The sequence below is a fragment of the Corvus cornix genome, chromosome 5, assembly GCF_000738735.6.
Source record: "Corvus cornix cornix isolate S_Up_H32 chromosome 5, ASM73873v5, whole genome shotgun sequence".
Lineage (NCBI taxonomy): Eukaryota > Metazoa > Chordata > Aves > Passeriformes > Corvidae > Corvus > Corvus cornix.
The window spans coordinates 41,363,071-41,378,537 of record NC_046335.1 but is presented as its reverse complement, the minus strand read 5'-3'; the positions used below and the strand labels follow the sequence as shown (position 1 = coordinate 41,378,537).

The 15,467-nt window shown below is 37.6% G+C and overlaps 1 protein-coding gene across 2 annotated transcripts in view; it reads left to right on the top strand.

Moving 5' to 3' along the window:
* EXT2 (exostosin glycosyltransferase 2) overlaps positions 1-15,467 on the top strand; it is a 73,412-nt gene that overhangs the window by 28,549 nt on the left and 29,396 nt on the right. For both annotated transcript variants that reach the window (XM_039552507.1, XM_010409010.4), the window contains exons 8-9: positions 4,510-4,641; positions 14,169-14,358. In XM_039552507.1, coding sequence (XP_039408441.1) covers positions 4,510-4,641; positions 14,169-14,358 — 322 coding nt within the window. The remainder of the gene's footprint in view (positions 1-4,509; positions 4,642-14,168; positions 14,359-15,467) is intronic.

Below are 15,467 nucleotides of genomic sequence, written 5' to 3'. Positions count from 1 at the left end.
TCACAGTTTTCTAGAAACAACAAAATACTGCTGAATTCTTAATAGTATGAGGTCTTCTTCTTTCTTATAAGCCTGTGTAAAAGACCCAAAGATATCACTGGTTTTAGCTGGCCCAGCTAGTATCATCTTTGCTGGAGAGCTGCATACTAAAAGAGTATGTAGTAGTATGATCAGCAAGGAAGCTGTTGGTACAGGGAACCAGATGCAGGAACAGTAAAACAGTACAGAAAGAGGGTGCAGATTACAATTTATAAGCAGAAAAATGTGGGAACTTGGGGCTGTAGGGTCCTCAGTCTGAACCCAAAATTTGTTTTGGGAAACTTTTTATAAAATGCATATTGCTCCAAAAGAGAAACTTACACTCTCTTCAGTCCCATTTTGCAGGAGAGGTCAGTAGGGCTCTTGAGAACTCAGGTTTGCTATCTGACTATTCTATAACATCAGCTACATTCATATGCATTTTTAGTATAGGGCAAACATACAAAAATTCAATTTCTCCTGAACCTCAGTAGCCCATTTAATCCTCCTGCCCAATGCAGATAGTTTGGGGGGAGGGGAGGTTGCCTGGGACCAATCTGAGTAGTTGACTCGTGCTGTCTCTCATACCTTAGAAAACGTTTGCTTTGTTACAGTATGACATAGGACTTCAGCAGGTCTTTGTGCATGCTCTTCTGTATCCAGAGCTGTCAGGTGCACAGCTGAGCTGTAGATATTTACACATTTTAGCAAAGGGTTACTGCAGTCAGGTACTTCAGTTACTTAGCTAAGTGTTTTACTAGTTTAAAGTTTCTATTTACAAATAAAAGGAGAAGATAAAGTTATTGTTTTTTTTTTTCTATTCATCTGTCCATCCCAAAATTTGAAAGGTTTAGAATGTTTAAGTCTCACAGCATCTCTTTGAGGTCAATATTACACATACTGCTGAGAGGCTGAAGCAGAAACAAGAAATCAAATAAATGCCAAACTTTTATCTGTAAATAAGTAAGAGAACCAGGATTAAAAGGAAGATCACCAAGTTTCCAGGCCAGTGCTGTTGCAGCAGGTAGGCCACACTCTTTTGCTTAGATAGACTTCTCTAATCCAGCTGGGAGTAAAAACCAGGAACACCAAGAGTCATTAAGAAGGGAAAGCATTTAAGTAGAGTCACCATAGGTGGTGTGAAAATGGTTGTATTTCAAGGCCTTGTAAACCCTTTCAAGGCATTTTGGGAACACTGAACTGCTGCAGTGGGGCAGAATCTCACAGCATCATGGCGCCTGACCTAAAAGTTGAGAAAAGTGGTGGTTTATGGGCAGTTAAATTTTACTACTCTTTTGTGAATTTTGTTTTTTTCCCCTCTTGCTGCTTTTACCAACTCCCACCAAATCATGGGCTGTGAAAAGACAGGAGGCTAGAAAGTTCCTTTCATGGACTGTTTTCCCCTGGATCTAAATGTTACAGAAGGTAGTCCTTTCCTTGCCTTATACCCAGTGGGTTTTTTTTTTTCACAAACCAATCAAAAGATTTACATTGATCTGTCTTGCACTCTACACCAGAGCACCATTAGTGGCATTAACACTAGAACTGATAAACATTATATTAATGCATTCTGTAACCTGATGCTATGTTGGCTTGTAAAGAGCTTATAAAGAGATGCTGGGCCCGCAAGTGTGTTTATTTCTAAGGAAAAAAGCACCTTACCTAAATAAATCTTACTTTCTATGAGTAGGCTGCCCTGTTGCTGCATGCTGCTGCCTGTTGTCTGGTATTAAATAAGTGCAAATGCTCCCTTCCCAAGCTCTTGCCTGTGCTGGTATGTGCTGAATACTGTCTGTTTAGTTTCTTCATAGTCTGATTGAACTAAATCCTGGAACTGAAAACAAGTGGAATTGAACTTTGGGGCTGGATGCTTCCTTACTTGGTTTAAGGAACATCTGTCCTACAGATACTGCTTCTCTTTCTCAAGGTGTGCATGTGTATTTGTAGAGATAAATTAATAACGCTACATTATATTAAGAAATTTTGGCCTTTACGGAATGTGATAGGTTTTTATGGCTCATCTAATGAGGATGCAGCAGTTGAAAGTGGGGCAGGAGGAAGGAAGGAAGGAAGGGCAACAATTTACAACTACTTACTGGCATGCCTGTGTTTGTGAACTTGGTCTGCAGAACTCACTGCTTGGCGAGACGAGAGAATTTGGTCTCCAATTCCTTCAGTCTTTGGCTTCCATAATGAAGTTGTCATGGCTTTGTTAAATTTACTGCAGAAATTGAATTCAGATGAATTAATTTCATGGGCAATCTATTGTGTAATGAGAGTTTCCAGTCACTTCCAACCCATTGGGCAACCCAATAACATAATGTATTTCTCATTGTCAATCAAGTCATACAGTACACTAGATTTGATTCTTCAAAACGTTGGTAAAATTGTTATAGAAAGTAATGCTTTTCTATCTTTCATTTTGGATCTATCCTAGATTTTCTCTTTATCCAGAAATTTAGAAGAGAAATTACTATTCTTTCTGCTTTCAATTCCTCGTAAGCCATACCAGGTTAATGTACATTGCTCTGTGTTGTCTTGGCAGTTACATGAAGTAGATGTTTGATCTCTGTTTACCACCTAGGTTGCCCATGGCCTAAGCAATATTTAGGTGTGTACAAAGCTAGCATTCTCTACAAGTCTGTGTCCACATAGTGTGCTTCCTTAGAAAAATCTGGAAACCTCATCAAGCAGGCTTCTAGAGTACAAGAAGCTAATTTCAGTTCAAGTTTAAAGGAGAAGCCTGACTTTATCATAGTTGTAGTCTGTGTGTAATGAATGCTATGTGAAAGCTAAGGTCTGGACTTATGTATTGTTTATTTCAAGATCCTGAAAGGCATTCAGGTAGCTCTAATTAGTGTATTACAATTACCATACCTTATAAACATTGCTTAGTATATTGAAGTTACTCTTGAGTTTTCTGGATTCATAGATATGGAAAAGAGAAACAGAGAGCTCAGTAAAGCTAGGTAAGAATAATAACAAAGTTGGCATAGGAGTCTGTAACAGAAACCTTTTTCTTTTGTTGTTGTTACTCTCTCCTGTACCACAAATTTGTTCATGGGATTTTTATCCCCTTTATTTCTTACATTCCAACATAAGCTTTTCAACCTCACCACGAAGAGTAGAAAATACATTTCAGATGGAATCAACATACATCTTCCCAATAGAAAACTTTCCCAAAATATTTAGTAACTCAGCATGTGGAGCAGCAGACACTAGCAAGCCATGTTAATCAGTTCTGCTTTATAAAAGCAAACAAGGTGGGGAGGAAGTAATGAGACCCTGAAACATCTGTTTGGGGACTTCAAATCCCCTTAGAAGGTTTTGAGTTCTGCCTTAAAGAAACACAACTCCAAAAATATTACAACTAACTGTGGGAACATTTTATGGCTCTTTACAAAAAATTAATTACATAAATATTAGTCTATAAAACATAAATTCCCTCTGCCCTCTTCTCCAGATTTGCTTCTGGTATAAAGGTGTGATCTTGCCTGACACTGCAAACATTCTTTAAGCAAAGAGAAGCTGGATCAGATCCATCCTAGTTTTGCTGAAGGAAGAAAACCATCTTTGATTTTTATGATGCTAGATAATACTAGGTATTACAGTATTAATAAAGAACCTTAGAACATTATAGGAATGCTGTCATTTAATAACAATGGAATACATAATCTTGTATTTCACACTATTAGTAGTTACTTAATTGCTTATAAAGTTATTGTTAAAAGGTTACATTAAATAGTTTCTCCTTCCTACTTAGTGTTGCTTACAGCAATTGTTCTAAAATAAAATTTGGAATCTGTGTTCTTACTTCTGTTTATTTAGCATACTTGAACAGAGAAGTTAGCTGTTCTGGTCCGTTCTAATTCTTAATCTGCTTCTGGTTTTCTTTTTAGATAGGTTGCTGCTGAGTTCTGGATAATACATTTTTCTTAAGGAATGGGGCTTTTGCTTAGCATGTGGAATTTGCTTTATTTAGTATATTTTTATTTATTCTTACCTGTTTATATAATTCTTCTGCTTTTACACTTGAATGTGGTAGTATTTTTGTTTCATGTTCTTGGTAACCAGCCTGTTATCCAGCTGTTAAGTCCTACCAGGAAGAGAAATAAGGAGAGGGAAGTGATTCTATTCTAAACTGATGTTGCTTTGCACTCTCTCTGGATGACAAGCTCCAGAACAGTGTCATTTTGGACATACCCATCAGTGCAAAAATATTTGATTCCTTCAAATATTCTCATTCTGTTTACTCACTTGCAAAATAATGCTGCTGCTTCTTTTTATTGGCTGTGAGTCCTTTTAGGGGGTGGAGTTGAGTTTGAAGCCTTCAGGCTTTATGGAAATACTCTATCTACAATAACCATGCCTCCTAATTTAATTTCCACCTGACATGTAGACTGCATGGAACAGATTGTGCATGGCAAGCCAAAATTGATTGTTAAGCACTGGATCTGTGCAATGTGAAAGTGAATTTTATTCTCTTTACAGGCAAGGTGGTTCTGGGAAGCATATTTTCGATCGATGAAAGCAATTGCTCTTGCTACCCTTCAGATTATCAATGATAGAATTTACCCATATGCTGCCATTTCTTATGAAGAATGGAATGATCCCCCAGCTGTGGTAAGTTGATTTGTTTGATTTACTCATAAAACAAATTGTGGATTTGGTTTTGGTTTTTTCCTCGTATAAAAGGTATGCACTATGAAACTTGGTAGTAATTCTGTGTATGTGAGTTTGTGTGTGTATGTGTTGTGCTGGTAACTTGCACAGATGAAGCTAATATATTTTATGACAATTGGCAAAATAACTAGCAGTTCATTTTATGTCCTGGCACTAAGATGAGAACTTTTAAATTTGCTATTGCACATGTTAAATTGCTTCCTTGGTTATTTATTTATTTATTTATTTATCCTTGATGCATACACGTACACACACACACACACTTTATTTCTATTGAATTCAGGGAGAGTTTGGAGCACTGCAAGTATTTGGGCACAGTCTGTATGACTGCAGAGAAAATAGTGGAAATGCTGAAGATCTCAAACAATCTGCAAGGATCTTTCATATAATTCTGTTGAAATAGCTAATTATTCCTATGCCTATAATTTTCTCCATGTTATTTCTTAACAATTTATCTTATAGAGAAACTGATGATCAAAGTTTTGCTGATTTTTTTTGGGGGGGGTTTTTGGTTTAATTTAAAGTTTCACAGGTTGAACTCACTTCTGTTAAGAAAAAATGGTGCAGTATTAATTAACCTCCTGCACCAAGCAGCTGGTTCTGATTTTTGACTATATAAAACTCTGTAGATGATTTTCACTCATAATCAGTTAATTTTCTCTGTGTCAAAATATAAAAAATAGTGTTGTTTTACTAATAAAACCAAACTTGTTAACTGTCTTGCTTTATGATAGTTTAGAGAAAGAAAGCTGGGTAGGAGTACTCAGGAGCAGAGTGTGTTTTACTTTGAACTCTTCCGGCCGATGGAGTGTGAACAATTGCTGAGGAAGAGTTAGAAGTTCATTGCTGTGCTTCAGAAGTTGTGTTTCCATTGCCTAGCCAAAGGCATTAATAATCTCCTTTTGTCATTTCTTGGAGAGGAAATGTGGCCCTGGTCAGTATTTAAGGAAGAAATTAATCTGCACAAGTGTGTACTCCACAAGAAGGGAATCAGAACATCTTAACACCTTCACAATTATGCTAGCAGAACCAAGCACCTTTAAACACAGTGAAATGAAGAAAATTCTTAAGGATTACTCAGTCTTTAAAGGGAACCTAAAAACATTTCCTGGATTCTCTCCTATACTTTTTTTTTTTTTTTAATAAATGCACTAGTCAGAGTTCCAGAGTTGTCTGCTGGTTGGGCAGGAATAATCTGCTTGAGCCTGAGTATGTGTCTCATCTAACTGCTGCCTAATATCCACTCACTGCACTGTTACAATTTCTAGTAAGCCTGGATGAAACATTATAGTTGAAAGGACTTACATATGTACATTTGAGGTAGCAGAAGATGGCAACTGTATCCTCTAACTTTGCTAGGAAGGCAAAATAACTAATGTCCTATATGTTTCTCTAAATAAACTTCATGGCTGAAGCTTTTAAAGAAAATGATTTCAGGTCAGCCTCAGGGCCAGGATATAGCTAACTTAAAATAAGCACCTGTGAGTTAACATTAATACTGCAGTGAAAAGTGTTAGTAACTGGGTGTCAAAAATTCTTATGTTGCTAGCCAGAACTAACCTCCAGAACTTGCCATGTGTGTTCTGCCTTCAAACTCAGCCGCCTCAATACCCAGTTCCTTTAGCTCTGCTTGTTTTTCCATGTGATGTTGTGGTCAGTAGGGATTAAGTACTCTTCTGTATGCTTTTGTTCCTGTTACGTGGTTTCAATAGGAACACAAAGGTGCAGAAAGAGTATGTGGAAGCTGTAGGCACATTAACAAGAGGTGCAGAGGTGCAATCACTGTTTTAAGGGCTTACTGAAATTAGCCAGAAATTTCTTTAATCAGTACAAGACTGTTTAATAGAGCTCAGATTCCTGGGCTCTGAATAGTGAGGTTTTGAAAAAGAGAGCACAGATTTGCCTATAGAATATCCATACAGGAAAATGCCAGCTTTAAAAGGTTTATGAACTTAGTTGCTATGACAAATTCACCTTTCTAACAGAAAGAAAAGCTTGCTGTGCAAAATCATTATGCAGAGAAAGATACTTAGAAAGAACCCTTGGCCATGGTTGCTTACCTGCCTGCCTCCTTTGTTTAAGGTGGGGAGTTTTTTGTGTTGCTTATAGGGGTTCATTTTACTTAGTATGCCACTAGGATCCTGAGAAATAACAGAAAAAGTTTGGTAAAATGTCCTGGTTACTAGTATTGTACTGCTCAATTGTTACAACTGCTTCAGGTGTTAGATAAAGCAGTATAACCATTATTTCTAGTTTGACAATTAGAATGGCTCATAACTCTCCAAGGTGCACATTACACTTTGTATTTTGTTGAGCTATTGTAGCCTCAAGCGTTTGCTCCCAGAATTAGATTCATCATCTGATTTCAGTCTGTTTTCTCTGTTTTTGTATAGTTCTGCCATTTAGTATTTTGATTATAGTATAATAGAATAGATTCAATTTTGAGTTAGCAAACACTTAGCAGATGGCAGCAGTAAGTATCCTAGATAAGAGATTTTTAGAGGTCTCAAGTAGTCAATTAAGTTAGTTTGTAACAGCAGCACATATGAGGAAAAAGCTGAGAAAGCTTCATCTTTCACAAAAGGCTGCCCCAAGTTTGCAAAGTAGGACTGGTAGGCTTCTCTTTGCTTTTCTTTGAGCTTGGATACTTCAAACTAGGAATTTAGACGTATCGGCAAGCATAATAATGGTTACATTGTTTTTACTGCAAAATTTCATTGATTTTTGTATCTGAGGGGATGGCTTTTACCTTGTACAGTCAGCATGAAAATGATACTTGCTTAAAATTAGAGAGGCATACTCATGGCTAGATCTGCACATGGATAAGCTTTATTCCTGTTCCTGATTCCTGGAGATATTTCTCAAGTCTCAACACAAAGAAACATCAGCCCATCTTGTATAGAGTTTGTAGTTTCCCAAACACTTTAAACTGCTGTAGTAGGTACTGCTGCCCAAAGAAGCAGTCCTGCACTCTTCTACAGTTGGATTACAGTTTCCTCTTTCATGTGCAACCTTCTTTTTGGTTTTTCTGTTTCACTTGCCGTGAATTAGCCAAAATAATATTCCTCATATAAAACTTACCAGGCAAAAGAAAAAAAGAAAAAGAGAGTGGGGGTGTGTGCAAGAGAGGGACTGGGTGGCTTGAAGGCTGCTTTTCTTGGCATTAGTTTGCCTTATATTGGCTCAAAATAATAGTAAGAGTGTTGCCTGAGTATCTTCACCACAGTGTCGATCCAGCAGTGGTACAGGAGGGTGTTTTTCCAGTAGGGAGTATAAGGTATGCAGAAGATAAATGCATATACAGTTAATTCCATACTTAGTATATCGCACAGGGGAAGTGATCCAAGCAGTTTTATGTGCTTTTATGGGCTGACTGAAGACTGTTGGCCTTTCTCAAGCAAAAAAAAGTTATAAAGTGGATTATTTTTCTACTTGTTCACTGTCCTGTCGAGGAAATGGAAGACTAGTAGCATATAGTATGTTATGGAATAATATTTTGAATAAAAATGCACTATGAGATATTTCCTTCTTTTAATGAAGAGGAGCAAATGATACTTTTGGGGACTGAAATTCATTGCTGGACCACTTGAGTCCTTTATGTCTCAGGCAGTCTTTTGTTGCAAGCATGGGAGTTTAATCTCTTTTGTATTTCTTGGCCCAGTCATTATCCATTAGGCAGAGGCAATCAGTTATGTCCAAGTAAGCCAGAAAATGAGTGATTCTACAGTGCGCATTTTGATGGTTACCAGTTTGGGCTGGATTAGAAATAATTACTTGGGCTTGAGATGTGATCTGTTACCTCCAATTAAGTACTTTGTTATGCTCTAATAGACGTAAATTACTTCCTCACTTATGCTTCATTGTAGATTGTTTAAATTCTCCTCTTTGCCTTATACCTCACTAACATATATGGGTTTCTGAAAAATGAGTAAGACAGAGTTTTTTCAGAATTCTTCAGCTGCTTTTGTTGAAATTCTTTCAAGCCTGTTTATAATGTAGACCTATGAAACATTAGATGGCTTTTTTTGTCAGGGGCTGCTTTTGAGCTCTGACCTTGGATGATACAGACCAGAGTTTAATAATCACTTGAGAATATCAGTATGCGAACAATAAACATACCAGATTTCATTTCTTCCAGTGAGGCAGAAAACAGCACCATCATTTGGTGTAAACTAAAATAGCAGAATTATCTTAGTGCCCAAAATGCCATTCATTTAGCAAAGCCTAAGTAGGATGTTCGTTTACAGAATACTTTGTGGGTCCTGCCAATTACTAGGCACTTGACACTTGTTAAAAAATTAAACTATTCTTAACCTCTTTGACTAGTATTTTATAGTCCTCAGTCTACAGATAATGCTACTGTTATAACTGTGCTTCCCTCCTAGTACCATTTGTCATCTCCAAAGCATTAAGCAAATATTAGCATACACTTTATCTATGAGATATATATATGTAAATGAGAACAAGCTAGCACTTTTCTGGGCAGTGCATATCTGGTATTTTTTCCATTGAACAATATTAGATATCTGTTCCTGCTGTAGTTTCCAGCTACTTGTGTGATAGTTTCAGTCAGCTGGATGAAATCTTGCTTTGTTTATTATGTTAGAAGATAGGTATTCTTTTTTATATTAAATAAATTTCAGTTCATCGATTCTTTTTGGTGTTGCTGTTATGTACAGGTTGAATATCCCACATGTATTCAGCTGTAAGTATTGGTATTTTTGTGTGTGTGTGAAACATGATTTAACAGTTGGTTCTTTAATTTACCTGCCCAGAGGTTAGGATACTTTTCTTACACAGTGGATTATTCTACAGTAGATAGAAGTTCCTGTCTGTCCTGTGGCTAATTATTTTCATGAGGAGGGTTTATGATCTTCATTAAAACATTAAATGATGGCCGCTGCAACTTGGTTTGTGTTTCTGTTGAGTGTAAGCACTTTGGTTGGCTCAGGACAAGTAGGGACGGTTAATTCCTTTGGTTTTGCCCTGTGACCACTTGAGGATGGGAAGCATGATGAAATACTTTCTCAAAGTATTGAATAGAAACTTACCATAAATAATTGGAGAAAAATAGAATAAATCAAGGCTTTTTTTTGGTCTGGTAATTCGTAATTGAAACCACATTGAGGTTAGATTGATTTTAAGAACAACCCAGCTGAAAAAGCCTAAACCACAGTGGCAGGGGATATATTTCTGTTTTGCTTAGATGTATAGAAGAACTGCTTATCTACTAAGTTCAACACACTGCTGTCCTTACCTCTGTACTTTTAAAAGACAGTGAATTATTGTTCAGACTGTGTAGTTTCACTAATACGTAGTTAACAACAAGCAGGCTAGGTGTTGAAAATAAAATGGTGTCTTAGGGTGAAAAAGGAAAGGACAGGGAGGAAAGCTCACTGTCTTGTTCATGGGAGCAGTGAAATTTTATTCTTAAGTGCTGTTGCTGAGTTTTCCCACTAAATGATAGCTGGGAAGTTCATGATTCTTCTTTAACATGGAACATCTTACACAGCCTTGTTTTCCCAGAAACCATTCTGTGATGTAGTTTCTAATGTGTCTACCGTACCTTTTTCAAGTCTCTTTCAGTAGTGAACAGCCAGTTAAGAAGTTTTGGGATAGGACTGAGTCTTTGTTATCTCTGGTATTTTACAAGTATCTTTGAGGCTCTGTAGAATTTAAATACTGAGGTTGGCCATTTCTCAGTCCAGTTGTGTTCATTGACGTCCTGAAGCTCCCACCTATCTCCCTTCTGTACCCTGCTAAGAAAGGTCTGTTACAAACTCCCCTGCTAAGCTGAACCTGAAGACTTCCCATTGAGTCCAGTCTGAAGCCTCCCACATAATGAGAATTCAGCTCCCTTGATACCTTGTCCTTAATGTATTTATTTTTCCTGAAGTGTAGTCAGCTTGTTTTTAATGACCAAGAGGGAGGACAATATTTGATCAAGCTATAGTAGAGGAAAGTGACTTGTTTCTAAGGCATTATTACACACACACACACTTGTGTAAAGCATGCACAGGACAGCTGCAGCAGTCTGAATCCTTGTGTGCATCCACAACCATTCCTGACTTCTCCTCTCTTCCAGCTTCAGGGTATTCCTAAGCCTGTCACTCATGTTCCACTATTTTGGATTTTCACATGAACTGCAAAGAGCTGTCAGACAACTCAGACTGCGAGACTTAAGTGATATGAAATTACTCTTAGGAAACTAACATTTGAATTTGATCCTTTTTGCTCATAAAAATGATTCACAGCAAGTAACCTATTAATCTTGGATTAATTATCCTGGCTCTTCTAATGATATTAGCTGGGAGGGTGATAGAGAAAGGTTGTCTTATCCATAGCTGAGTGTCAGCACTTTGTCAAAGAAAGGTGATGGATGATCAATGTACTGTTGCTGTTTGCTCTCCTCTCTGAAAGTGAAAGTCTCCGTGAATTTCCATCAAGAATGTTAATAAAGATGGGAATGGAGCAAATGTGCCTTCATCACTTGGTTGCTTGAGCAGTGACTTGGAGAACCCATCCCTATGTCATTAGCCATTTCATGCTTTGCTGCCATAATGGAGATTTAATTAGGTTGCTGTTGTATTAATTGCCTGTATGGTTTGCTTTTCCCAAGCAGAAATCTGGAAGACTTTAGCAAATTATGGAGGCTTGAATTTGCCTGATTTCCTGCAGAAAGTGGGGTCAATAGGTCTCAGACTGTAGACACACTCTTCAGGCAGGCAGCAGGGGGTTGGCTCTTAATGGCACTTGAGAGATGCTTAATTGCCTTTTTGAAATGTTTTTCTCAAACGAGAGGCATGGTTCTCCCATCCATTAGTGTGTGTCTACAGGCTTTTCCCTCCCTCCATCATCCTTTAGTAGGTGCAGGAGCAAAACTTCCTTAAAAGTTGCCTTATTTTTCCTAAGTTATGACCAGCAGGGGAGAATTTTCATGCCTTTCTGAAAGTAGTAGAAGTTGGGATTTAAGGAATGTACCTAAAACATAAGTTTATAAGAGAAATTCATGACCATTTTAGGTACCTATGTACCTAAATTATTGTACCTAATAAATAGTATGTACCTAAAAAGCACATAGGTACATACTATTTATGTATCTATGTGCTTGCACATATATGCATGATTTATTTCTTTCTGTAAGTACCTAAAATAGCCTTAGATTATGGAAAAGGAATAATCCTTTTCAAAGGATATCATAGCAAGCAATTTGTTAGGAAGTGCTGTGGACAGAGTGAAAAAGTTTCTAGAAAAACTTCAAATGGGTGCCATTAATCTAGGTAGCAATTCTCACCCTTAAGTAATATATAGAACATTGTCTGCAGATGGCTCTACCAGTTATTCCTTCTTGTAGGACAGAAACATATTATTTTCTTGGCACTCTGATTATGATGTTAAACCTCTGTTTCAAGTATTAATGAAAAGAGGTTTCTGAGAGTTGTGTTAAGAAGCTGCTTGACATTACCAGGGTCATTTGGATAATAGGAGTCTTGGGGTGGGGGTTGTATGGAAACAAGTGTGTAGTAAAGCTTTAATGAGGTGGATTATGCTCTGGTCACATTCAGATTGTGATTTGCTGTAGGAATTACTGAAGCTGCAGCAAAATCAGAGGGCTGTCCCCATCTGCCACTAGTCATCTTGTACAACTAGTAAAGTATGTACAAAAGCTTTAATTTTAGAAAATGTAATAATCTGAAGGCAGATTTTTCTCTGCACATATCAGTTGCTGACATAGTGGATGTATATTTTCTGAATTACTGAGTGTGCTTTCGTGGGTAGCCATGCCCCTTTCATGAACCAAAGTTCCATATTGTATCGTTACTGTTTCTACATTATCCTATTATTCCTCTTGGGTAAAAACTAGAACTTTGTGTTTTCCATTAGGATCCTCACAAACAGTTTAAGATGAATGCTGCTTTTACCAGACCTGATAAAGTGTGTGTAGCTGAAGGCCAGTCTGTCTTTCCAACTATTTCAGGAAGTCTACTAAAACATATTACTCCTACTGACAGGTCCTTGCTTGGAACATACTCTTAGACCATCCTGGACAAAAGAGTGTGCCAATTCTCTGCTTAACTTTTCTGCCTCACATATTTATCCCCTCTTCAGTTTTGATTTGTTCATAGAAGGAAATCATATTCACATCATATTTTTTTCTCCTTTACCAAAACGGTCACAATGTTATGATGTCTTTCAGTAAATAGGCTCTTTATTCTCCTCATCGTAGAAGCCATTCTAGTTTGAGGTGTCTAACCATTAAACACGAGGAAGGCAATTGTTGGGTGTAGAGACTAACCCAAAGACTGATTGGGAAACAGAAAATGTCAAAGTTTACTTCCTACAAATATGACCTTGTAACTCTGAGTCTGTAAAACTTTCATTACTCCTTATACAAGCAGGCTTATGGTATGAGTTTAGCTGGAGAATTTCACAGTATTTCTGTAAACTGCTGGAAGTTGCTAACCTCTTATGAGTGTTCATAGTTTTTACAGGCTAGGATTCAAAACTTCCTTGCAAAACAGCATCACTCAGTCTCTGCTTTCCCAACTCCCCTTTTCACCTCGTCCCAAAGGGTTTGGTTTTTCCCTTTGCTTCTCTGTCCGACCCCTGCTTGGAACATCAGTTGGAATGGAAAATTTGAGACTAAAATGCTGGTGCTTTCATTCTTGTCAAATGGTCCCTTCACTGCTTCCCTCCCCCACGCTGTCAGCTCCAAAGGAGGTTGGCACATTCAGTGGGAATTTAGTTGTCTATCTTGTCTTCTGCCATCTGGGCTGGCTTCCCTATGCTGACAGTGTATTGAAGTAAGACCTTTAGAGTCTTAAAAGGGATGCCCTAGTTAAAATTCACAAGGAGCAGATAACTCTCTGAAGTTCATCCTTGCATCTCATGTCTTTTAAAATTTTTTTTAATGTAATAGGTGGGTTTTTTCCACCATTGAACAAACTTTGTGGAAGCCAGTACATTGTTCCTCTTCATACCTGCTTTTTCCCTTTTTGCTTGGGTGCATGTTTTATGCCAAGTTTGTGGGTTTATTGCTTTAGTTTTATTGTAGTTAACACTTTTTCACTCTGAAATTGTAGTGCTGATTAAGTTTCTCTTTGTTTATTGAGTCCTGACTATAATTTTAAATGTCTTGAAATAATGATTAGTAAATGAGAATTGAGCCATGCTAGCTGGGTTCAATTCACCTTGGTTTTTCTTTTCTACAAATCTATCTGCCTCTTCCACTTTATTTTTTACCTTAACCTCTACTTGTTTGCAATATTACAGCTAGACAAAAATGAAAAATCAAATAAGAGATTGGAGTAAAGGTTTTGAGAAATTGCTGAAGTCAGGAGAGTCAGCCTGTCTGATCTGAGCAAATTACAAATCCGATGGTTAGTGCCTGGCTAAATGAATTACTCCCTGCTGTGATAATTCACTTTAATCAAATTCTTTTGCTGTTTTCTTGTTTTTCTTCACAGAAATGGAGCAGTGTGAGCAACCCACTCTTCCTTCCACTGATCCCACCTCAGTCCCAAGGTTTCACAGCCATAGTTCTGACCTATGACCGGGTGGAGAGCCTTTTCCGAGTCATCACGGAGGTGTCTAAAGTGCCTAGTCTATCCAAATTGTTGGTAGTCTGGAACAACCAGAATAAGAATCCACCAGAAGGTAAAAACCCATGGGAGGGGTGGTGGAGGAAGGTGAAACTGGGCATAGCATGTCTATTGACACCTGTTACAGAATGACCTTTTTTCTACATCTTTTATATTCAAGAAGTTTTTTGTGGTTCTTTCAAAATAATCGGTTTGGATTTTTTGTGACAAAGTGCTTGAAAGTGAAATAAGAGAAGCCAAAATAGATTACAAGGAAAAAAGCATACTTCTGAATCAAAAAGTTACAATATTACAAAAAAATTTCTGTCCTTAACATTTTTTGGGGGAGTAGTAAGGAGAGGCCTATTTTTGATCTGTCAATACTGCTGCTACTGGACAGTTTCTAGAGCAAATGTGGTTCAAAGCAGCAAAGTAGTTTGAATGCTTGGAGCTATAAAATAAGTGAATATTTTGATTGATGAAATGAAAACTTGGGACATTGCATGTGTCCAAAATGGAGTTTCCATACCACTGGAATATCTTGTGAAAATGCTAACTCTTGCCCACTAAGACAATACATAAGTGCCTGTTTTAAAATATTTCTCTTTACAACACATATGATATACTATGCTGTTCTTTATAGTATTTGAGTGAGTCTGTTGTCATCTGCATGGTTTTTAAATACTTTTAAAATTTGTGGTTATTTTAAAAAGAGGACACATTCACAGATGTTTTCCTAAGTTATTTGAATGTGTAGATTTTTGGAAGAAGGTTTGGTTTCAAAGGTATATTAATGACTTCAATGTGAATTCAGTGCTGTAAATCTCTCAATTATTTGTTTAATTTTCAGTAGCTGAGGTGTGCTTTGCAAGCCTGGCATACTGCTGTATTGTATCCCGTTGTGCCAGGACGTCAGTCCCAGGCTGCCCAGTCCTCACAGCTTGCTGCCTACAATTTCAAACCCAAGATCCTTACCCCATGTCTTTTTGACTCCTTCCATGCAATGTCATTGCACACTCCGTGGGCTGCTCTGTGTCCAACCAACTCCCTTCTTTCCCATCCCCAGGCTGCCCGCCTCATGAGACCATGCTGCTCCTAATCTTCTCCCAGGTCCTCAGCTGGAAACATTCCATTATGAAATCACCATGGAGTAAATGGGAGGTCTTGCCCCATGGAAGGGAAGCT